Genomic DNA, 25,476 nt, shown 5'->3' with positions numbered 1-25,476 from the left:
TACTTGTATACTAATATATTGTATAATTCAGCTGCCATCTTTTTCTTTATGATGTATTACAACTACATTTTGTATTGTACTAATTGTATTTGTATATTTTGCACTATGTTATGAAGGGATGACCTCTTTGATTATTCTCTGTACTGCACCTGCAATGTTCATTGTATACATTAATTTTTGTATATGTGATTTTGTTTGTTTGTATATCCAGTTAGACTAGCCCGATCAACAAATGTAAAATAAATAATAGGAAATACACCCCAGGGATCACATCTGTGGCTCTGCTTGACAGGAGCACAGGAAATTAACTTTCTTGGGGGGGGTGTAAGCCAGGGAACTTGATTGGCTAGGATTACTTAGGTCCTTGGGCCAATAGCCTAGTACCTACCTATGAACCTATAAATGATCCTTTGTTCCATATGACTTTCTTTTCCTGCCTTTTTGTTCTACTGCCATAATTGAGTTTTCTTCTAAATGACTATAAACACTGTCAGCGGCAATTCCTGTGTAAAGTTTATACATCGTTGGAAGGCATGTTACTGGTCTATATTTTTTAGGGTAGCTTGTAGGTTCACTCTTAAGTAAGAGCATCGTTTTGTCTGTTGTTAGTCAGTGTGGTGTCTGTTTGGAGTGTGCATATAAATAATTCTTACTCATGATTAAATCCTCGTGCAAAGATGTTAATACTTTTAATCAAAAGTTAGGTACTGCATCTGGGCCTGGCGTTTTCCATTTAGAGGCTTTTCTTAATTTTGTTTCAATCTCTCTGGCTGTTACTTCATCACATTTCATATCCTGTACCTTCAAACTTCTTATTCTTTCTTTTACTTATTCTGTCCATTTAGCATCTTTGTTATGTTCCACAGGATCTTCATAAATACTTCTCCAAAATATATCTCCTTCCTCTTTTTTTGGCGGTCTTTCAATTCCTTTTACCTTATTTCCCAATTCTCTGTAAAACTTTTTTGGGTCATCAATAAACTGCTTATTTTGTACTTTTCCCTTATATTTATCTGTGTATCTTCTAAGTTTTTTCTGCCTGTGCTGAAATTTTTAGTTTATTTGCGATAGTGCATGATACAGCCTGGTCTTTTCTAATACTGTTCATTGCTTTAATCACATGTATCTTTCTTAGTATTTTTGTTGACTTATTCCCTCTTCTATAATCTTCTAACAGTGACACATCTTGTCTTAATTGCTTTATAGTTTCCTCTATTCGATATTTCCTTGATGATATTTGATTTATCCCCTTCCTTTCCCTCACTACCCTGTGATCTTGTGGTAGAACTTTATCAGTTATTAATTTAGCAGTACATTAGTATATCCTGTTTACTTCTGTTATATCACATGGATCTCTATGGACAGTCCTAATTACTGCATTCATTTGTTTTATCAAACTTCTTACTTTTTGAGTTTTATTGACCTTCTGCAGTCTATTTCTCTCATTGATCTTAATATATCTAGCCATGTCCATTAAATTAAGCAACTCTTCTCTTAGCTCATGTTCTTCCAAACGGAGGGCACATCCCTTATTTTCTGTTTCCTGCAGGCATTCTACAGAAAGCTCTATAGCATTTCCTGTGGCACATTCTCTTCAATTTCATCCTGTGTCATCTGTTGTTCTGTCATACAGGAACTCACTGGCCTATCACTCCTCAACATTGACGACATCAGAGTTTCCACAGTTTCCTGTTCCTTTCCTGTTTCTTCCCTCTGGGCCAAACCTGGCTCCATTGTAGGAATATTTCTGTATTTTGAGGATTCTACACTGTCATTTTTTTCCAGTCCCGGCACCAGTGCACCTGCCAGGAGTGGGCACTTTTTTATCCTGGGTCTTGTGCAACCTGCTATCTTTTTTTTTGTTTTCGACTTACTTCTGTCCATATATATGCTATATAAATACAGTTTATATATCAGTATCGCATTGGTGAGATTTTGTGAAAAACATAGTTGACCTCGCAAAGGTACCCACTAAGACTTGAGGATGAATTCAGTTTCAGTACTACTACTCTCCTTTGCTTGCTGACTTTTCATCTCTCCATTAGAACTCCTCTCTCCTCACAAATTCTCACCAACCTTCAGTACTCCCTCTTAAAATAAGAAACTACTTACAATAAGGTTGCCAGATTTGCTGCTAATCAATCCTGTAAATCTCACCACTGTCTTTCTCTTAAAAGCTTGTACTGATTAGAATTCCACTACCAACTACTTCTCTCTCAGCTTCAAATCATTCATTCCATCGTGTATCTGCCCTCTGTCTGTCCCAACATTCCCTCACTTGTCTCCCTCTACAGCCCTCCCCAAAACTCTCCGAAGCACTAATGAAAATATGCTTCAAATTTACAAATCAAAACAACAACATAGGACAAAACCTCTATAGTCTCTCACTCCTGACTGGAACAACCTCCCCTGGACATTCAAAGTATTAAGCAACTCAAACAATTCAAAGCTGCAACTAAAAACTTTCTAAGAAGTACCTGGACCTGCCATTGCATTCATCCTCCTCAACTGTCTACAATTACCTCCTCAGCTATCTCCTTCCCTCCTCTCACCCTTTTTTTCTCTTATCCCCAACTTTAACTGTTGAACTGACTTGTAAATAGCTTTGACTACCTACTACAACTTTCTATTCAAATATGATTGTCAAAACTATTTGTTTGACAGAATAGCTAGAAAATATTGCTTTCTGACATTTCCTTTTTTGATGTTGCTATGTAGTTATAACCTTTGTAACTGTGTTCTTGATAATGACTGTATACTTTTGTAAAAATCCCTGGTGCCTGTTAACCATGAACTAACTTTTAAATATTGTACTATATTTTGCATATGTCTTAACTGTGGAGCTTTTCTCCCCAGGCCTCCGCTGAAAATGGGCGACAGCTTAGTCAGAATAACCTGGTCAACAAATGTCAAATAAATAAATACCTCACATCGAGTTTGCAACTTAGAAACAGAGTGATAGATAAATAAGCTTCAACGGAAGCCATATTTGCTATGTCTTAAAGATTACTACAAAACTTAAGTATATTATCCGTTCCACCAAAAAACTTCAAAGGTTGGGGGGTTGGAGGGAGGGGAGTTGGGGATAAATGAAAATGGACAACACAGATGGAATGTTATGGTAAGTGCATAACTTCTTTATCTGATGTTGTCAATTTTCATTTTATCCTTGACGTATGGGACAGAGTCCCCAGCTACCTTAGATCTTGGGGGGATTCACGGAAGAATATTCCTGAGCACCACTGAACCAAAAAGATGATCTTCCCCTAGAGACCAAATAAAATTAGCAATGAGTAATAAAGGTATGGGGAGAAGTCCAAGTAGCTGCTGCAGATATATCATCCACTGAAACTCAAGACTGAAAAACTGCTGAAGTAGCGACAGACCTTGTAGAATGTGCTTTAATGGGCCTTGGTAAGGTAATATTCCTTCTGTCACAGATAAATGAAATACAGTCCTTGAGCCATCTGTCTAAAGTCACTTTGCTGACATTGGTACTTGGAAAGGAGACAAATAGTTGGACAGATTTTCTCATGTCTTTTGTTCCATGAAGGTAAAAACTTAATTGTTTGTGAACATCTAGCAAATGCAGACAGTATTCGCACCTGTTTGAAAAATTTGGAAAGAATACTGGCAAATTAATTGTCTGACTAATATTAGACTCTGATATCATTTTCGGTATGAAGGTGTGATTTGTTCGCAAGGAGAGACTATCCTTATGAAAGATCAGGTAAGGTGGTTTACATGATAAAGCCTGAATTTCAGATATTCTTCTAGCAGAGGTTATTGCTACTAAAAACAATGTTTTCCATGACAAATATTTCAAATATTTCAGTCTGCAGAATGCTCGAAGGGAGAATGTACAATAGTTTGCAGTACCAGGTTTACATCCCGGGGTGTAGTAGGATCTTTGAAAGGAGGTTTCAGCAAAAGTGTCCCTTTTAGAAATAACTTACAGAGTCTATGAGAAGCCAATGAATGCTCTTCCAAACCATCATGGAGATGTGAAATTGCTGATAACTGTATTCTAATAGTAGATGGAGAAGCTCCTGCATTGAAAAGACAGGCTAAGAATTCTAGAATATTATCAACAGAAGCGGAAAAGGGATCAATATCTCTTGCATGAGCCCATATAGTAAGTCTTTTCCATTTAGTATTGTATAATTTCCGTGTGAAAGGTTTATGTGAAGCTAGCAGAATCTAGCGCACTGGGGATGAAAGACTGAAACATGTGGCAACTAAAGAACTGGAGAAATCATGCTGTCAGCTTGAGGTTCAGAACGTCCAGGTGAACTAGCCCATCTGGGTGGAACAGAAGGTCCGGAGCTGGGTCCAGAGTCCATGGTCGTTGTATTAGATAAAATAAAAGAAAGGGAAACCATATCTGTCAAGGCCAAAATTAAGTGATGAGGATCACTCTGCTCTTTAACCTGAGCGCTTTCTGTAAGAATTTTGGGATTAGAGGCATCAGTGGGCAAAGCACACAGGAGGTCGGAGGGCCAAGTGTGGAGAACAGCATCTCTTGGTGACTTCGCCAGAGGGGGAATCAGGGCAAAGTAGTTGCTGCACTTGTTGTTTAGGGGAGAGGCGAATAGGTCGCAGCAAGGCTGACCCCATTGCTAGAATATCTTTGCCGTCATTTTTGGACTGAGAGACCACTTGTGAGGCTGAAGAATAAATTTGCTCAGTTTGTCTACTATCACACTGGTACTCCCTGGAATGTGCGTTGCTATCAGAAAGCGTTTGAAAGAGATTGCCCACTGCCACACTGCGAATGCTTCTAGACAAAGGGGATAACACTTGGTTCCTCCCTGTTTGTTGATGTACCAAAACTGCTGACATGTTGTCTGTTTGAATCGCAATTGTTCCCACAGGAAGAGCAGATTGAAAGGCTTGCAGTGCTAATAGCACCACTCTTAGTTCTAGAACATTGATATGCAAGCTGGTCTCTGTAAGGGACCAAGTGCCTTGGACAGTCTTGTCAAGAAAATGAAATGCCCCCCCAATCTGGGAGCAGTCCGTGGCTACTATGGCCTTGGACTCTGGAAGGATGAAGGGGCAACCCAGAAGAATTTCCTTGGAGTGGATCTACCAAGATAGATCCTTTTTGCAATGATTGGTGATCAGAATCTGATGCGACATGGGTTGATACAGTATTGACCATTGAGAAGCTAGTAGCCACTGTAGAATTGTCATGTAATATCTGGCTAGGGGAACTAAAATAATTTTCGCTGCCACAGAACCCAGGGCCTGCAAAGTTAGGTGAGCATGAACTTTCTTGCTCTGTATTTTTTTAACTTGGGCTATCGTTTTCTGAAGTTTCACTCTGGTGAGGGATGCTATGGTTGCATTCGTATTCAACACTGCCACTATAAAATCTTAAGTTCTGAGCTGGAGACAATTGGGATTTTTCTTGATTGATAGTTATCCCTAACTATGCAGAGGTTTAGAGAACACTGTCCCTTGCTTGTATGAGTAGATGCCTGTTCGAAGCAGTAATGAGCCAGTCATCGATGTATGTAAACACCTGGAATCCTTGCAGTCTCAAGTGAGCCGCTACCACAACCAAACATTTGGTGAACACCCTTGGGGCTGTGGTGAGACCAAAAGGTAGCACCTTAAATTGGTAAAGACTGTCTCCAGGCCTGAAACTGAGGAAGTTTCTGGAGCATTTGTCCATTTTTATGTGGTAATATGCATCCTGAAGATCTATTGAGCATATCCAGTCATCCTTTACTAAAAATGGAAGAATGGACTGTACCATGGCCATCCAGAATTTCATTTGTCGAACTGATTTGTTCAACATACTGAGATCCAAAATTGGTCTCTAGTCCCCTGTCTTTTTTGGCACTAAAAAGAATCTTGAGTAAACTCCGGATCCTCTCTGGTCTGGTGGGACTTCTTGGATGACTCTTTTGTCTAGCAGTTTTTGAATTTCTAGAACTGATGTTTCTCTGACTTGGTGGAACATTGGGGATTTTTTTGCATATGGGGGAAGATGGGAAAAGGGTAGAGGTGAAGCTCAAGAGTTTTTGGTCAGTGCAAGCTGTACTAACGGCCAAGTTGGTTCTAATATCGGCACCGAACCCCATACGTCAAGGATAAAATTAAAATTGACATCAGATCTGTTATTAAAAAAATGAGTGGGAGTACAGAAAGTAAACAAATGAATCAAAGAATGCACAGATTAAGGAACTGTACATATTTATGTATATATGTATGTATATATATATATATATATATTTATATATATATATATATATATATATATATATTTACATATATATTTACATATATATATATATATATATATATAGATATATATAGATATATAGATATATATATATATATATGTGTGTGTGTGTGTGTGTGTATATATATATATATATATATATATATATATATATAGATAGATAGATAGACAGCACTAACAATATTCTATCATATGGAAAGCTTGTAAAGAATCTTCAAGGGGCATGGGCTGAATATTAAGATGTAAAAGTCTAAGATAATGGAAAGAATATATCTGCTATTCATCTCCATACTTAAATGCATTATAGGACACAGGGCAGCTCTTTGGACACCACAGAAACAGAAATGGATCAAATGACTTAAGAATATGCAAAGGACATTCACAAGAAAATTAAGAGGAATGCATGGACAATATAGTTATAGCTTTTTAAAAAAATCGCCTAATTAGAAAACAAATGCACTCTTCATGCATTCTGCTTTGTTAAACTGCTGGTAACTATTGAAGCAAAAGGTTAGACTGTTACAGTTTAAGTCATAAGTCTCAGTAGGTAGACAACATCTTATGTTGGTTGAATTCTTATATCAGACTAGGTTTTACAGTATTTGCCGAGATGCTACCTACCTCTTTTTAACTACGGGTTTGAGAGACGGATAATGCAGAGACATTCTCTTGCCACATATTCTTCAAACTTCTTGTTTCCTCTAAATTAATATTGAATGTATTCCTTCATTTCTTTCCAGAAAACTGCACAGTGCATGTATCAAGAGTTACTGCAACTTGCCACAGCTTTAAAGTTAGAGAAAGTTAGTAAAACTTAGCATGCAATCCTACAGAACTTTGGAAGACCATTATCTACCCGAACGCGTTTGTTGCACCAGTGTGCCATGTGTTTAAAAAAATAAAAAGAAACAAAAAAAAAAAAGTGAAAGAAAGAATATGAACAACTTCAGGCTTATCTGACCTTAGTGGCTAAGCAAAGTATACAGTAATAATATAACAATGAAAAAAGTGATGCACAATAAGGATCAACAAGCTGCCAATACAACTTCCAGGTAAAATCCCTAGTCTTAATTTGTGGTTTGACAAAGGGTATGAGACTTGAATACTCCTGCTTGAAAATAAAGGGTTATAAAAGACAGCAAAGCATCCTTCAGAAAAATGATTTCATCAGACACCAATTTCTTACTCCTGCATGATGGATGCATGTGCACATTCACATGACACAGTTCTGGTCTTCAGAAAGAAGTCTGCTTTTTACAATGAAGATAGCAAATGATCTGAAAGATGTTACATTGAGGATACATCACTTAACATGGAATATGTACAAACCTGGACAGCAAGTCTGCATAGTCCATCCTCAAAGAAAAGCCTGAAAAACTCTCTCTCCATAAATTCCCAGTTGAAAATGTGATTAACATAAGACTTGACACTAATTTTCTTGTCAGACCACAAGTAAAATGACTGCACATAGTTACATATCAAACTGACCAGTGATCTTTGCTGCTGACCACTTAAAGAACCTAGAAGTAAATCAGTCAAAACCACAGTACTACACAATATGCAAGAACGTGAAGATGGGATTGTTAGAGCAATGTGGAATGGTGTAGTCTAAAACACATGGAAAGCATGAAAAAACAAGCTCCTTTAAATTATTCTCAAGTATAAGTATATCACAGATCACAACTGGCATTAATTTATGATTACTCAAATAAGTAATTAATGATAAGTATAACAGTGACAATTCAACTCTCTGTACTATTTTACCTGTAGTGGCAGAGGTGTTCCTGAAGTAAAGTCCATTGGAAAGCCTCTAAAACAGAAAATAATACAAACCATTACCTTAAAACAACATTTCCAATTTTGCTTAAGTAAACAATGTTTCATACCAGTTAAGAATGTTGTTCAGCATGAAAAAGATGTATTAGACAAAAAAGTAGAATCATCACTTAGAAACAGGTATTATTATCTTCCAAAAATAATTATCTACTAATGAGATAATTCAGAACCTCCCAGTAACACAAGCCAAAAAAGATCAAATATGTGATGCTGACTGATCTGTTTCATTTTTTTTCTTTTTCTAATTTTCCCAGGCTGATTATTGTCTTCGTGTTAAAACATATATTAAGTAAGGCAAAAAACTTGGCACTGCCTCTATGGATAATCTGCCACCACAGCAAACACAAACATACATCCCTACTTTACACAAAGCACATTGCAATCTTACATTGCATTTCTAAATCTAAGGCTAATTGAGAGGTAATTCCTAACTTATGAAAATGCAGTAAAACAATCTCTTACTGACTCTTCAGAGTTGAAATAGACTTGTCCTCCTCAGATCAATGAGTACAATGCCCCTTACCATAACTACCTGTCCAAACACTTGTCACAACTGGAGCAACAACACTTTCTCACTTAAAAAAAAAAAAAAAAATCAGAGGCCTAAACTGTAAATATAAGGACCACCTCAAAGCCTTGTCCCTCTTTTCACTGTCATACAGGCGACTTAAAATGACCTCTGCCTTGTATTCAGAGCTTCAGAAGACCCAATTTTATCAGAGCTATTACACCTCTGCAAGTCCAATGGTATCATAAACACCCACTCAAAGGACCTCAGTCTCTTTGCAAAATAAACAGAACATGTTGGAGGGATAAATTTGTATTTTAGACAATACCATTTCTATGGAACTGCCTTCTAATATATATAAAGCAAAGTATTTCTCTTACTCTACTCTACTCAAATGTAATGTGGACAAATGGATGGGTAACCACAAATTCATCCTGTTTAGAATCATTGTCCTTCATGAATTGGGGAAGCATAAATGTCCCAAATATTCTTGCTCAGCCTAGCCATGGATTAAATGTTTGCAAAATATAAGGGCTAAAAACTACTATGGAAATGTAAAGCTAGGCTTCTTAAGATTCTCAAAGATTAACAGACTAGTTAGTATGTACAAACCTACTAGCTCCTCTCCTTTAAAGGTACCCCACAAGGTTTCATTTTTGCTACTCTATCTTTTTCAATCTTTATCAACAAAATTCCCATATGACCTTCTCCTTATTCCACTGAACCTATGTGGTGACGATATGGTCATTTTATAGATCTGGCTCATCTTGTTCAGTTATCCAAACCCACACCAAAAATTACCTTCATTCACTTAGTGGTTAAAACAATACAAGCTCCTATTCAACCTGAATGAAACAAAAACTACACTTTTTGTACCCACTGGAAACTCACTAAATTTCCGTTGACCATTAATAACTAAAGATGATAAAAACAAGCTGCTAGAACTTCAAATTTCAAATGTCTATGCATTTGGTTTGACCGGACTGTCTATTTACAAATCCATGTAGAAAAAATAAATAAATAAAACAGAAATATTAACATGCCACTATTTTGGGCTTGGAAATGTCCTTTTATCTCAAAACAGTCTAGAACAGTTATTGACAAGGGAGAGTTTTTAGTCAAACTTGAGTATCATCTTCTTATGTTGGCAAGTTGATTCACTACATACTCACCCTGTCAAGAACACCCCCATCTTAGTGTAGCTTACTGGCTACCAGTAAAGCGAAGAACAAACTTCCTACTTGGCTCACTTCTCTTCAAACTCCTCCATGTAATAGCATGGTCTCCTTCTGCAGCAAAGCACACATAAAAACCTCCTCCTATAGCCTAAGAACTCAACCCCACACCAGTCTTACTCTATAACCTTGCAGAACCAAACTCCATTGTATCAATTTTGCATTTTCAAGTTTAACAGAAACTATGTGACTATCTCTCTATCTATTAGAAAGAACTCTCCCTCTTATTCTAGCTTTAAAACATAATTCAGCTTGCATCTCCTCAAACAAGCCCAACCTAAATTCTTTCATGCAACACAGATACTAACAACTCTTACATCTTCATGCTTTCCTTTGACAGCCTCAGCTTCCATTTCTTTTGCTTAAGATTTTCAAACCCACCGCCCTTTATTATTCCTTGTAAATACTACATAGCTACAGTCTAGTTTCTTTCTCTTTATAAGATGCACGTAAGACCTACAAGCATCACACTTCTACTTGTAATTACAATGTAAATTCTATATAATTTATTGTTCTCTTTCTTAGGTGAAGGTATGTCTAAATTGATTTCTGTCATATTGTTTGTTGCCTCTATTTGTATCATATCAGTACCTAAAATACAGTTGTATAAATAAACTTACCATAACAGTAGTTTTAGAATGATCAGTGCTGCAGTAGTCCAAATTACATACGTTATATCCTACCAAGGATATAATAGCTGGCCAACTTCCAATGCTACAGGGCAAATGTGCTCAAATCATTAGGCAGCTCGAACTGAACTGACTAAAAAGATAGATGTGAGCACCAAGCCCTTCAGAGCTTTCATGCCAAATGAGAGAGGGAGGCTAAGCCCTGACATGACATAGCTAGGAGTAAAAATATATACACAGATTCAAAGCATGACAAAACAACCTTCTCATGAAAGAAAGGAGGATGGAGGGAGGGAGCAGCTACTGTAGCAATGATCATTTGAATATCTACTGTTATGGTAAGTTTACTTACACAACTGTATTATATTAATCATATTGATTAATGCTGCAGCAGCCTAAGCTATATGGAGTAGATTACCCTAGCTTAGAACATTTAGGAGGTGGAAGGGTCCAGGAGACCTTGCAGGATGGTCCTAGCAAAGCCTGATCTAGACATTGACTAGGAATCAAGCTAGTAGTGCTTTGCAAAAGTATGTACAGTGGACCAAGTTGTTGTTTCTAGAATAGTTCTAGAATCCAACCCTTTCCAAAAAGTCCCAGATGAAGTCAAGGCCCTGGCAGAGTGAGGCTTTGACACCTGCATGAAATAGTTTTGTTGTGGAGAGAACGAAAGGTAATAGCCTAAGACAACTATTTGGAAATAATCTGTTTCGACCCAGGTTGTCTCTTCTTCTTACCTTCACAAGAAATGAACTGATCCAAAGATCTGAAAGATTTTATTCTATCAAGATAGTACCAGAGTTGTCTATGGACATCCAAGGTATGCAGTATCCTCTCCTCCTCATTTCTGGTTTCAGGAAAGAAAACAAGAAGATGGATAGTTTGCTTTAAAGAAAACCTGAATACCACTTTAGGCATAAAAAAAGGATTAGCTCTCACTGAATCCCTTTCTCTGTGAAATATTAGATAGGGTTGACTCACTATAAGAACTTCCAACACAGATACTCTTATTGCAGAGGTCAGGGCAATTGGTAGAACAATACAGAATGATAAGAACCTCAAGTCAGCCCGATGAGCTTGTTCAAATGGAGCTAGTGTTAGTTTCTCTAATTCAAAATTAAGATACCAAGGAGAAGCCACAGGTCTTCTTGAAGGTATCTTATGCAAAACCTCTTTCAAAACAATTTCACATAAGAATGCAGTGAAGGATGGGGATTCATGGGCAACCAGAGAAACATTAGCCCAGAATGGGTGCTGATTATGTTGTTGGCACCAAATACAAAACCTTTTCCATTTGCTATTATATGATTTTCTAGTAGCAGGTTTTCTTGTCTCCATTAGTACTGGCTGTAAATCCTCAGTAAACAGGTGCCTGCAGGGAATTAAGACCCTAACATCCAGGCAGTGAGCTGAAGCTGACTGTGGTCAGGATGTATCAAACACCTCTGTTTCTTGTGTGCGTAGCTCCATTCTGCAAGGGAGCTTATGGTAATTGCCCATGGCCATTTCCAAAAAAGGAGAAAAACTGTTGCCTGAACCAGAAGAAAGTCACCACAATTACTTTGGGGGAGGTTCCTTCTGAATCTTCAGAAGTATATAAATAAGGAGGAGTAACCAATACCCAAAGTCTGTAGCTTCAAAAGGCTAGAGCACCTCAGTACCAAAAGTAAAAGGTACTGCTGGAACCGCAATAATAAAGTCCGCCATGATGGAGCGAATAAAAAGGTTTACTAAAAGTAGTGTAGTGTTTAATAAACTATTTTATTCACTCCATTGTGGTGGACTTTATTCCTGTGGTTCCAGCAGTACCTTTTACTTTTGGTATTGAATTAGTCTTCAGAAGTACCCTGGGCATCAGTGGAAAGGCTGGAAAAGCATGCAGGAGCATTCTTGTCCAAGCAAATTAAAAGGCATCTGTCTTCCAGGCCTTCTTGCATGTAGTCCTGGAGTAGAATTTTGCCAGCTGATTGTTCTGAGAGGAGGCAAACAGGTCTATTTGAGGAACTCCCCCACACATGGATCAGTTCTTGGAAGACTCCCTAATCCAGTTTCCATTTGAAAGGGTCAGCCTTTGTCCTGCTCAACTTCTCTGCCACACAGTTTTGCTTTGAGAGGACGCAAAATGCCTGTACAGTGAAACTGTGCTCTAAATATATAGATATATGCATACACATATACCAAACTAACATGGATAGTCTGCACAGGGGTGAGAACTGGTTCTCCTGTTTTCGCTGCTGTACCATGACTGTGGTACTGGCTGCAACAACTTGAAGAGGTCCAGGGGACCAAAGATGATTCAGGCAGTTGAATGGCTTGACTAGAGCAAGCAACTCTTTTGCATTTATGTGCTTGAATCTGTCCTTGCTTTCCCACATAACCGGCAGTTTTATCCATCCTGACACTGCTCCCCAAGCAAAGTCAGAAGCATCTGTGGTGAACGACTGCTCTGGAGGAGGGGGAGAAGGGGAGACCTGGATTTAGGGATATTTACTATCTCTATCAAGTGATTTCTCTTCAGAAAATCCCAAAACTGAAATTTGGGAAGATAATGGGTGCTATTGCTGGGAACAAAGAGACTTTAGATACTATTGTATCTTTCTCATATGGAGTCTTGCCAGGGGTATCATGAGAATCAAAGATGCAATTAGAATCAAAGTTTTTAAGTATTCCCTAGCAGATACTGAAGTCTGAGTGGACAACTCTTGAACTAGATCTAGATACAGATCTATTTTTACCTGTGGAAGAAAAGTTCTTAGAACTAAGGCATCCAGCAGACACCCCAGGAACAGAATCCTATATGATGGAGTTAAAAAGGACTTCTGAATGTTCTTTTGGAATCCCACCTTGCATAAGGGATATGTTAGCCAAGGGAAGGACATACTACTGACACTTTGAAAAATACTGCAAAGATAAGCAAGTTGTCTAAATATCGAAAAATGTGGATACTCTGTAGCCTGCTATGTGCTATAACTGGAGCTAGACACTTTGTGAACAATACTGGTGTAGTGGGTAGCCCAAATGGTAAGTCACATAACTAACAATGTGATCCAGACACACAAAACCTTAAGAAATCCCTGAAGTTTGGATAAATAAGGATATGCTAAACATCTTTTAAATCTAGTGCTACTAGGAAACTTGAACGAGGAGGAAGAGCTAACAGGTTGTGAAAGGACATCATTTTGAATTTGTGCACTATCACAAACAGTATTTGGAAAGAAAGATCCAGCATTGGTCTCCAAGCATGTTCTTTTGTTAGCACATCATCTTTGAATAAAACCTTTCCCCACCTGGGAAGGAGGGACTGGTTCTATCACTATCTGGGACAGCATGTGATGAAGGACAGGTGGAAATAAGAGAGTCTAGTCTGGTAAATGAGGAATTACCCATTGCAAAGGAGGAATTTCCTCCCACTACCATCTGTAACCTTGATGATTAATCTTCAGAACCATCTGTCTGAAACCATCTGTTGCCAAAGACAGAAATGGAGATTCAGACTTTCTGGAATGGATAAGGGACTGCCACGGGGACATGGTCCATTAAATAGTTATTCTGACCTGTTTGACTGTCATTTTGCAGGCTTCTTGTCTTCTTTTTGGACACCCTGTCATTGTTTCTTAAATGGCTGCTTACTAATATTTTCCTTAAACTGTTTATTTTGTTTCTTGCTAAAACTGAATGAGGTGGTACAGAATTTGGAAAATTTGGAAAAGGAGGGCTGAAAAATCTAAAAGATTCCCTGAATTAGATTACACCTCTCATCACATTTTTATAACCTCTGCAGCAGAGGGTCCAAACACTAACTCTCCATCGAAGAATGAATTTAAAATATAATTTTTGACATATTGTGGAAGGTTCTGAGAACGCAGCCAGGCAAACCTCAAAGCACTACCAGTGGCCACAGCCCTGGAAGAAGCATCAACTGAGTCATAAACACACTGTAAGCAATGAGTACTGACTTGTATAATGAAAGAAACTAAATTATTTAAAGCATGTTTTTCCTCACAAGAAGAATATGCAGACAAAACATTCCTCATAATTTCACAACTAGTGAAAATGAACTTGAACATATTAGTCTGACAATTCAAACTTCTGAAAATCAAAGTTGCAGAAGCACAGTTTTTGCCCATACTTATAATTTTTTACCATCCAAATGTGTAGCAGAAGTAGGATTAACTAAAGCTATATCTGCTGGGTCAGGTTTGGGACGCATGTTTAAAAACTTGAAAGAATGAGGAATTGTATACAACTTATCAGCTTTTTTTTTTAGGGGCAAAAGTTTGACTATCAGGGAAATTATAGGCAGTGACACACAAGTCATTCAATGTTGACAGCACAGGAGGAATATGAGAAGGTTCTGTAAATTTCATTTGCAACAACTCAAAATTTTCTGAGGGACTGAGAAACTTCAATGTTCTCCCACTGAAAACACTGACACATTCTGAAAATAGAAAGATACAGAATCCCCCACAGAGAGAATCGGATACCATGCTCTTCTCGGTCTATGAACTAGAAATCTGAGGAAAATTTTCAGCATCTGTCCTTTCATCTTCTGCTTCAGATTCAAAATCTTGAATCTCTTTAGGAAAAGAGGAATCCCTTTTTCTTTTACCAGAAACCACCTTATAAGAAGGTTCGATAGCCTGAATTAGACCCTGACCTAGAAATAATAAACTACTCTAGTCCAGAGAAATTTGAGCAGGAGCAAATCCATTTAGTCTTCTATTTCTTATTGTCAGGAAAATTGGGGCCCACAAAGATTTCAATGGCAACAGCAGCTTCCCCAGGAATGTGCACAACATTTTGACTAAACAGGGAAGATTCCCTTCCCCTTCCCCCAAGACCGACAAGAGTGGCTTTCATTTGTTCACTGGGACCCCAACAGCCCCAAAGGATGTAGCTAACCCCCGGTACACAGTGTCTGTAGGTCCTACACTAGACAGATGAGCAGTCTGAGGAACCAGCTTTGGCCACAATAGACTCACCCAGCTGCATCTCAGGTAAATTGCTAGCCTGTTGTGGTGGCAAAGACTGTTTGCTTAACTTTTTTCTTTGTGGCTGGAAGAAGGAACAACAATAGTAGAGGTAATTTGTTTCACGGTTAAGTTTAAAATGGTGCCTCTTTCCCAAGGAAACCAAGCAGCACAAGCCAGTGACAGTTCAATGTCTCAAAAAGTCCCTTTTTCCCAGGAAAACACAGTATAAAGCACCTTAATAAACTTTTCCAGTCCCAAAACTTAAACTAAACACAGTTTTTTTCAGAAAAAAATGGTATTACAATGTTTTAAACAACTTTTAAACTTTTGAGCTCCCATTTAAAAATACAGTTAAGTCTTGTGACAGTCCGTTAAAACAAAATCCTAGATAAAAACAATAACTTTCCTGATCAGGAAAAGTACATTTAAACCAAGTTTTAAATGTGGAAGCTTTTTCCCATACAGAACTTATCTGCCTAGCAACGGAACAGCACAAGCCGACCGTCAGTCCTTGCAAGCCTGCAGAGGAGATCTCTGTGGCAGCAGGAAAGCTCTGAAGGGCTTGGCACCCAAACCTATTTTCTTAAACAGCTCAGACAGAGCTGCCTAATGGTTTGGGTGAGTGGAATGTGTCCTGAAGTTTTGGAAGCTGTCTGGGTTTTTTATCCTTGGAAGGATATAACCTGTATAACTTGGGCTACTGTAGCACTGATCAGTATGATAACTGCAATCCCCTGGACTGTGCTTGAAACTGGTCGACTGAGATCAGTCTACTGTCTCAGTAAACAAATATGAAAGAAAAAATAAATAAATAATCTCAGCATTTAAGCAAACAGACCATTCAAAGTTCGAAAGTACAGGCCAGTATGCAAAACTAAGCCTGCTGACTAAAATAATCTACATGATAAATGTTGAAATACTGATCCTTGGGTCTTCCTGCCATGTAGAAGCAGTGACCGGGCCAATTTCCACTCACTTTGCATCACCCCTAGCCAACAGACATCTAATGCCAGATGCTCAAACTTCAGGCTATAGTTGGGGCACCTGTCCGCATCATCATCAGTTGTTTCCAGCAGTACAGTCCAATGTTTTTCTGTGTGTACCAGACACTCACAGTCAGCTGTTTGCTCTCCCCAGTTTCTACAAACAAATTTTAGCTAAATGACCTGTTGAGGAATTCTTACTACTGATTAATCTTCAGAGAATTTAATAACTGCTTGAAGTGTGGCAAGCAAATCCCACATAAAGACTTTGATTCTTTCTGTTTTTTTGTTTGGGTTCTCAGCCATTTCCATGCCAGGATTGCACTAGATTTAGAGCTAAAACCTTTATGCATAGGGCCAAAGACCTCTCAGCACAAATGGAGTCCTCAGAACCGGTCCCTACTGCTCCTCTGCCTTCCTTGGCTTCTACCACTACTGCTATCTTACAAAAAAAAGGAAAGACAAAACAAACTAAAGAAAAGGACGACTATGTGGTTATCCTTCCACATCTGCTCTTAAGTGGACTAATAACACTGGTGAGGCGCTTTTGCAGCTCCCAGGCCTGAGGACTACCAGGCCCGAGCCCCATGGCATGACCCCTCGGGAGGCTACCTTGGCAGCAGGTCTTCCAACTCTACTACCTCCAATGTCTACATTGGCTGGGTCTGAGATCGCTCAGCAGGCCTCAGCTTCCAACTCCCGAATGTTGGTTACAGAGGGAGACAAGTTCATCTTCCATGGTTGTTCTGCCTTTAACCCAGACCAAAGCCAAGGTTGCCAAATCATGGAACAAGTCCTCTGCTGCTAAACAAATTCCTAAACCAGAGAGACCAGTCAGCCTACCTCAGCCTATGTCCCAGATGTCAGCTACTTCTACCCAGAGAGAAACTCAGGACCTCCTAAAAACTGCTGAGAAATTGATGGCCTTTATAAAATCTAGGGAGACCAGCCGGACACTACAGACTACCCATACAGTCTTTTCCAGTAAAAGACCAAGAGATGTATTTTGTCAAGAGGTGTCTGATTCTTCAAGATCAGAGGAGGAGGAGCAGTTATCTTATTCTGAACACCTCCACAATCCTAACCAGATTCTGACTCAGATGATAGCCCTTCCTCTGCTTCTCCCCCAGAGGATTTATCCTTTGGGGATACATTACATAAGATGAAGTTTTTTCAGTACGGAAGTAAGGAATTCTCTCAGGCCCAAACCTTTTACAGGTAGCTTCTAAGCTTGCCATCTTCCAGGCCACTAGCTACCCCACCAGTCTGTGTGGTAAGAGATGATGTTTTCAAAGACATCTTATTAGACCCAGACTCCTTTCCTCCATCCCCAAGGAAGCCGGACGGTCATAAGCACCTCTCCATGAACCCACAAGCTGACTTCTCTCCAGTTTCTACCAAATCCACTAAGGGTGCACCTAAGCCTGCTGACAGATACCCCCTACCTAATGACAGGAAAGGTAGACTAGTAGACAGGTTGGGAAAAAAAAGACTTGCACATCTGCTACTCTGTCTATGAGGGCCCTCAATTGCCAAATTCACACATTAAAATACTTGCAGGAACAAATCACTACCACAGCTGAGGGCAATGCAGATAAGGTATTACACAACAGGATACACAGGGCACGGCTACTGCACCACTCCAGGTTTTCAGACACTTTCTGAAGTGTGGTTATGATGCTTTAGATGAGTCATGCAGAGCAGCTGCTACGGACTCTTATCTGCATACACACTTAACTGAGGACCTAGCGACTGTCTGATCAAGTTAAGGCCAAATTCCTGGACACTCCATTGGATAAAGAATTCTGTTTCGGCCTTCTGCAGAAAAGGTTTTTAAGAAATTAAACTTAAATAATTTTGTCTCCAACCCCAAGATATAATTTAATATTTTTCTTCTTAGTCTTGGCCTCTGCCTTCAAGGCAAGATAAGGGGAGGACTCCCTGATCAAAAAGAGCTAGGCAGTCCAGGAGATGGCAGCCTGAACAATGCCCTAAACCTGAGGGGTCCAAAGACTCTGTCCTCCCAAGAAAACAAATGTGACTATGCACAGCTTTCCCCCTTCCCTGTCTCACCATCAGGAAGACTCTCTTTCTTTCTAAACAAATGGAAACTCACCACCTCAGATCAGTGTGTGCTAAACATAATTGGAAAAATGTTTGGTTTATCCATTGCACCTGGAGTTTTCACTAAATGTCTAGCACCAGTTAAAGCACATTGCAGAACATTAGGAGTGTATATTTACCCCCTACTTAGACAATTGTTTCATACAGGGAAAAAACATCCTGGAACTTCAAACAGCCTTACAGGCTAGGCTGTTGTGTACTACTTTCAGAAGGTAGGGCTCACTCTTAATTTCCCCAAGTCCCATCTTCAGCCCCAAACAAGAATTCTCTTTCTGGGTGCTCTAAGACGACTCTGCACAACAGAATAACGTCTTACCTCAAGACACGGTGTCCTTCCTTATAGACCACCTATTCAGCTTACTGTCAAGGAAAACAATCACAGCAAGGGAATATCGAAGAGCCTTGTGGTTCATGGCATTGCACATACTTGTGATTCACTTGGCAAAATTACACTCTAGGAAGCTTTGCTGGTTCCTAAAGAAAGAATAGTTGTGTACAGTCTTACAATAACCATAGATGTCCTTCTCTTTACTGCTGCAGTATTCTTAACTTGAGGGATCTCCCACCAGAAGGCAACTCAACGTCGGCCAGTATACAAAAGTCTTATATTACTCTATGGTACGCGGTAAGTCACACACAGGCTGCAGCCGGACATAGGCCACAAAAACGATGTACACACTTACCATCCTCAGAACTGAATGCCCCAGGAGGAATGTCAGACTAAGGATTTGTATGGTCAGTACATCCAAGCTAAACAACATACCAGGAGGGAAGGAGGTAGGGATAAAATACTGCAGCAGTGAATAGAAGGACATCTCTGGTTATGCTATGATTTTACACAAATATTCTATGTCCTTCTATTCATTTGCTGCAGTATTCTTAACCTGAGGGAGAGTGCCAAAGCTCAAGGAAGGAGCAGAGGAGCTCTCAATGAAGGCATGTAAAATGGCTTTAGCAATCCCAGCTCTGGATCTGGAAATGCAATCCAGTTTGTAATGTTTGGTAAAGGTATGAATAGAAGACCAGGTGGCTGCTTCAAGGATGGTACTGTTATCTAAGCCCTTGAAGAATGCCCTTAGAGGAAGTCACAGCTCTGGGAGAATGGGTCTTCACAGGTGAAGAGAGGCTCTTTCCATGGAGCGTGTAACAAAGGGAAATAGTCTTAGAAATCCAAGAAGAAATGGTCAGTTGGAAACAGGTAAACTCATAGCCCTGGGATGAAAGTTCACAAACAGCTGATCAGATTTCCTGGTAGCTTTAGTATTTTCCAGGTAAAATCTAAGTTGTCTACGTACATCTAAGGTGCGCAATACCTTCTCATTGTGGTTTTGTGGAGAAGAGAAAAAGGTGGATAACTGAATGGACCAGTTAAGGGATAACTCATTAACCACTTTTTAAATAAAAGAAGGATTTGTTCTCAAGGAAACTCTGTCCTTATGAAAGACTAAGAAGGGGGGGGGGGTGAAGCCATCAGAGCTTGCGGTTTCAACACCCGTCTAGTTGAAAAGTCAAGGCCACTAATAAAACAGTTTTCCAAGAGCAATGCTTAAGGGAGGCAGAACATGTGGGCTCAAAAGGAGCCAGGGTCAATTTTTCTAAAACAAAGTTGAGGTCCCAAGGAGAAGGAATAGGTTTCCTGGGAGGTCTAATGTGAAGGAATTATTTCACCTCAAATCTGGATGCTAGAGGGGGAAATAGAGGCAGATAAGCAGAAATAGCTGACATATATGCTTTGACAGAAGAATAAATCAGGCCAGCAGACAGCAATTCACACAAATAAGACAGAACCTCTGGGATTCACACTGTCAATGGGTCTTGGTTCTTACAGAGACACCACAGTGAAATTCTTTTCCATTTGGAAACATAATATTTTCTAGTATTGGGGTTTCTGGCCTCTTGCAAAACCCTGAGCATATCAGCAAGAATAGGTGCTTGAAAGGAATTAGAAACCTATCACCCACAGTGTCAGCTGTAGTACTGACAGGTGTGGATGTATCAGAGAGACTTTGTTTTGTGTGAGAAGGTCCACTCTGTAGTGTAACATGTGGTGATGACCCTTTACTAAAAGCATAAGAAGGGGAAACCAGTGCTGTCTTGGCCAAAAGGGAGTCGCCAGCAAGATTATTGGTTGGTCCTGTCAAATCTTGAACAGGACCTTTGTGATTAGAGGAAAATGAGGAAATGCATACAGAAACATCCCCTTCCAAAAAAGGGGAGGGCATCTACTTTCCAAACTAGAAGACTTGGGACTCTGGCACAAATTTTTGGAAGTCGTCTGTTCAGGGGGTGAGGCAAATAAATGTATTTGAAAAATACCCCATTGGTGGACTATGTCCAGGAACACATCCCTGTGAAGCATTCATTTGTGGGACTGAGTCAAGGACTTACTCAGGGAGTCTGCCATGAGATTCCAGTTGGACAGAATGTACTCTGAATGAATAGTCATGTGGTATTGGGCAAGAAATTCCCATACCAGAAGAGCCAACCTGCAAAGGAGAAAGGACTTGGTCTCCCCCCCCTCCCATTTGTTCACATGCCAAAGGACTGTCAAGTTGTCTGTGAACAGTTTGAGATGGCCTGGGCCAAGAATAGAGTGAAATGCTTGTAGAGCTAGAAGCAATGCTTGCATTTCCTGATAATGATTTGTTCTGTTTTCTGGGAGAGAGAGAGACTAAAGTCCCTGAACTGTAATTTTGCCCAAGGCTGCCCTCCAGCCCACGTCTGATGTGTCTGTGTGGAGTTCTAAGATCGGGGTGAGGGGATGCAGGCGTAGCCCTGGATTTAGGTCTATCTGTTGGACCCACCAGAGCAGTTCCCTCTTTAGACATGGAATGCGGGGGACTTTGTACTATAGTGGATGCGAATGCTGGGTCCACACCATTATGAGGAACTACTGGAATTTCCTCATGTAGAGTCTTGCAATTGCCACCGTGGGAATGGTTAAAGCCATGAATCTCAGCACACTGAGAAACCCCCTGGCTGTGCTGTGAGTCGAGGGGAGAAGGGAGTGAAATGAGAACCAAAAGTTCTGTGCCTTCTGAGGTGGAAGTGACACTCTTATTATGTCTATCTGGATTCAACAACCCTGGAAAATGTGCCCCTGTGAAGGGGTTAGGAATGACTTCCTGAAGCTGATGGTGAATCCCAGTTTTCCTAGGAGGGAAATGGTGGTCTCCAGATTTTGGAGTAGAGTGTGGGGAGCTTCGGCCTGTAAGAGCAGGTCATCCAGATATGGAAAAATCTGGATACCCAAAAGCCTGTAATGTGTGTAATTACTGGACCCAGGCATTTTGTGAATACCCTCAGAGCTGTACAAAGATCACAGGGCAAGGCAGGGAATTAAAAATGCCAAGAACTCATAGGAAAATGTAAACATTTCCTGAACATGAGGTGAATGGGGATGTGAAGGTAAGCATCTTTTATATCTAGAGATGCCATGTATCCCTCTGGAGGCATAAGGGAGAATAGAGTTTGGCGTGTCAACATTCTGAAGGAAGGAGCCTTTAATAAAGTGTTGAGATGGGAAAAATCCAGATCGGTCTCCAGGGACAATCCCTTCTGGGCACTAAGAACATTCTTGAATAAAAGCCTTTCCCTCTTGAGGTTCGAGGGGCCCTTTGAATGGAGCCCTGTTGCCAAAGCTCCCAAAAGAGTATGAAAGGTGAAGGGAAAGAGAGACCTCTGCAGGGTAGTCACAGACTCTCTGCTCTGTCAGAAAAGGACTGCTTTTGTTGTGAGGGTACTTGTAGACCCTAGGCTTCTGTTGTCTCTTGCCTCCCCTGGGAGTCTTACTGGAGGAGTGTTCAGTGTGGCTGTCGATGAAGATACGTTTAGATTGGAAATTCCTATGAAACCTGGGTACAGGAGAAACCAAGATACGTTTCAACTGCTTCAGTTCATTGTTTTTTTTCCTGTAGGGACTTGAAGAGAACAACTGCTGAGAGACCAAATAAGTCTGAATTATCTAATGTTGCACCCATTAATTTAGATTTGAAGTCATCCTGGAAGGGTTGCAACTTAAGCCAGGCAAATCTTCTGAGAACTGAACCAGTAGCAGCTGCCCTGTTACAAGCTTCTGCAGCATCATACCTGCATTTAATGGAGTGCCTTGCCACTTGGGTGGAAGGTCCCAAGATAGAGACAGCCAAGGCTTTTCCTTCAGAATCTGGAAGGTCTGAAATGGCACTTGATGCCCGAGACAAAAATTCTAAGGAGTACTTGGTCATATGTGCCTGATAATTAATGGCCCTGAAAGACAAGGCAGCTGATGCATAGGCCTTTTTTCCCAGTCTCTCAAGGGTTCTACACTCGTTGTCTGATGGGAGAAGGGCGGTAGAAGGAAGCATCCTAAATGCTTTATCTGTAGCTACAGAAATGACTGCTGGGTCTGCAGAAGGACACCTGAAGATGAATTTACAATCTTCAGTGACCTTGCAGAAGTGGTCTGGCTTTTTGGGAGCTGGGGCCTGGGAGTCTGGGGTTTGGGAAATGCAGGATGCACTAGTGGAACTGCAAAGGGGCTAGGAAAATCAACTTGTAGAAGTTGATAGTATCGTTTTTTGGACATCAGAAATTTGAGAGGTGTCCCACTTAAAAGTGTTCTCCCATTTTCGGAACAGTTTCACCAAATGAAATTTCTTCCAAAGGGGAATCAGCACAAACCGACTCCTCTTCAGGTGATGCACATTCCTGAGGAGAGGGAATTTGTGTTGAACAATCCAAGGATTCCGCTGAGTCACTGCCTCTAATACTTTTCTGAGAAGGAAGGGGAGCGGGAGCAGGAGCAGGCTGAGTAGGTGGCTTGAGTGCCATGAAGGCCTGAAACGAGCTTTGGGAAAAGGCTTGTCAATCTGTACAGGCCTCTTTAGCAGGAGACAAATGCTTGTTTTTTGTTTTGTTTTTTTCTTGGCAGGAGAAACAGCTTTATGCAATGTTAGAGGACCAGACATAGGCCTGCATTCAAAAGCATCTGACTATTTCTTCTCTCACTAGAGTTCATGGCACCCCCCTAGTGCTCTCCAATATATTGTGCCTAGGTTCCCCCGTGACATCCTGACTGGATGTCTGTTCTACCTCCAAAGATGTGCTTACGGCTGAAGTCAAGGTGGCCTTAGAACTGGGCTCAGCTTGTGAATCTGTGCTTAGGTCGGACATGCCTCCAGGTTAACTAACACCTTGGGAGATGCATCGGTCAATGGAAATGCAGCAGAAACCTCAGGCTGAGGTTTCTTGGCCTTGCGCTTCACCAGCTTAGAGTAGGACCCCGAGGTACCTTCCATACGCTTGGCTAACAACTTACCTGCTGGTCCTCTAAATAGATAGCAAGAGAAGAAAGCCTGTTTCTAAGGGTCTTGGGTACGAAAGGCTGGCAAATGCTACAGGACTTATGGTCATGGCTAGGCCCTAAGCAAAAAAGACACTGCAGATGGCTATCCTTATGTGGAATTTGTCTTCCATGCTGGCACTTGCCCTTCTTAAATGTTGAATGACATAACCAAAGTAGTAGTAAAGAGAGAATTTTCCCCAACTGGGCACTTATCTGAAAAAGGCTGAAGTCGCAGTCACTGAAACAATCAGACCGACAGTATGAACGGTGTTCTGCCTAACGGCAGAAAAGTTCTGAGGATGGTACATGCGTACCTCGCTTTTATGGCCTACTTCCGACTGCATCCTACTTGCAATGTACCATGTACTCTTGACTAGTATAAGACTTTTGTATAATGGCCGAAGTCTGGTCGCCTTCTGACATGAGATCCCTCAGGTTAAGAATACTGCAGCAAGTAAACAGAAGGACATTACTTGGAAACAATACTTCCAATCCCTGGAAACCATGTTGCCTCTAATATCATGCTTGGAAAAGGGAGCTTCTTTGGTTGAAAGACACAATTAAGCCGAGTCCAGACACAATTTTCTCTTAGCCAGAGAAAGACAAGACCATAGCCATAGGAAGTTCCAAAGTAACCTGGGGAGCACACTTAAGGAACCATGAAGGTACAAGTTATCGGTACCCTAGATAAAAGAAAACTTCACATAAACCAGGAGGAGTTGCTGGCAGTGTTTCCAGCAATGAAAGCCTTTCAAAGCAATCTATCCCTAGGAGCACTGCAAATTTGCAAAGACAACACCACAGTTATGTGGTACATAAACAAGCAAAGGGGAACTCATTCCTACCTTCTGTGCAGTCTAGGAATAAAGATTTGGGTCTTGCACAGCAATTGCAATTGACATTGATAGCATCCTACATCCCAAGCCATACCAAAACCTTAGCAGATTCTGTGAGCAGGGATATTCTGTGGCCATGGTGGTGCAGTGGTTAGCATTGTCGCTACACAGAAAGAGGTTCTCCAGTTTGATTCTCGGCTGGGGTGCCTTTTGTGAGGAATCTGCATGTCCTCCCTGCGAATACATGGGTTTCCTCCGGGTGCTCCGGTTTCCTCCCACATTCCAAAGACATGCAGTAGGTGGACTGGGCACTCTAAATTGGCCATAGGTGCAAGTGCATGTGTGAGTGTGTGGCATGGATGAACTACTGTGGCAAGGCTAGCCATGCGGCAGTGTAAGCCTTGGCTCGAGATGACTGTCACTGTTGAAGTGACACCCTGATCCCATGTGCAAAATGGAAAAAAAGGGGTTGAGGATGAACGGGTAGATGGATGGATGGATTTTGGATCCCAACAGATGGATGTTAAAAAGGAAAACTTTACTGGACCTCACAACCAACCATGGGATCACCACAACACAGACCTTTTTGCCTAACATCAGAACAGACAACTTCAAAGTCTTTGCTCAAGAATCCAAAAGACTGGGACATAAAGAGCAGACACCTTCTCATTCAAAGAGAAAGAACTCTTTGTTTATGTCTTCCCAACTTTTCCCCTGATTTTGAGGGTACTGCTCAAGATGATGTTAGAGGAACAAGCATTATACTCTCTGTC

General features: G+C 40.5%; 1 protein-coding gene across 3 annotated transcripts in view; it reads right to left on the bottom strand.

Annotated features, from left to right (window-relative positions):
- Positions 1–25,476, bottom strand: part of CEP78 (centrosomal protein 78) — a 1,514,071-nt gene that overhangs the window by 487,718 nt on the left and 1,000,877 nt on the right. For all 3 annotated transcript variants that reach the window (XM_044060872.1, XM_044060873.1, XM_044060875.1), the window contains one exon: positions 8,018–8,063. In XM_044060872.1, coding sequence (XP_043916807.1) covers positions 8,018–8,063 — 46 coding nt within the window. The remainder of the gene's footprint in view (positions 1–8,017; positions 8,064–25,476) is intronic.

The sequence above is a fragment of the Protopterus annectens genome, chromosome 2.part0, assembly GCF_019279795.1.
Source record: "Protopterus annectens isolate FY-2018-M chromosome 2.part0, PAN1.0, whole genome shotgun sequence".
Lineage (NCBI taxonomy): Eukaryota > Metazoa > Chordata > Ceratodontiformes > Protopteridae > Protopterus > Protopterus annectens.
Note: the sequence above shows the minus strand (reverse complement) of the source record. Positions and strands in the feature narration are given on the sequence as shown.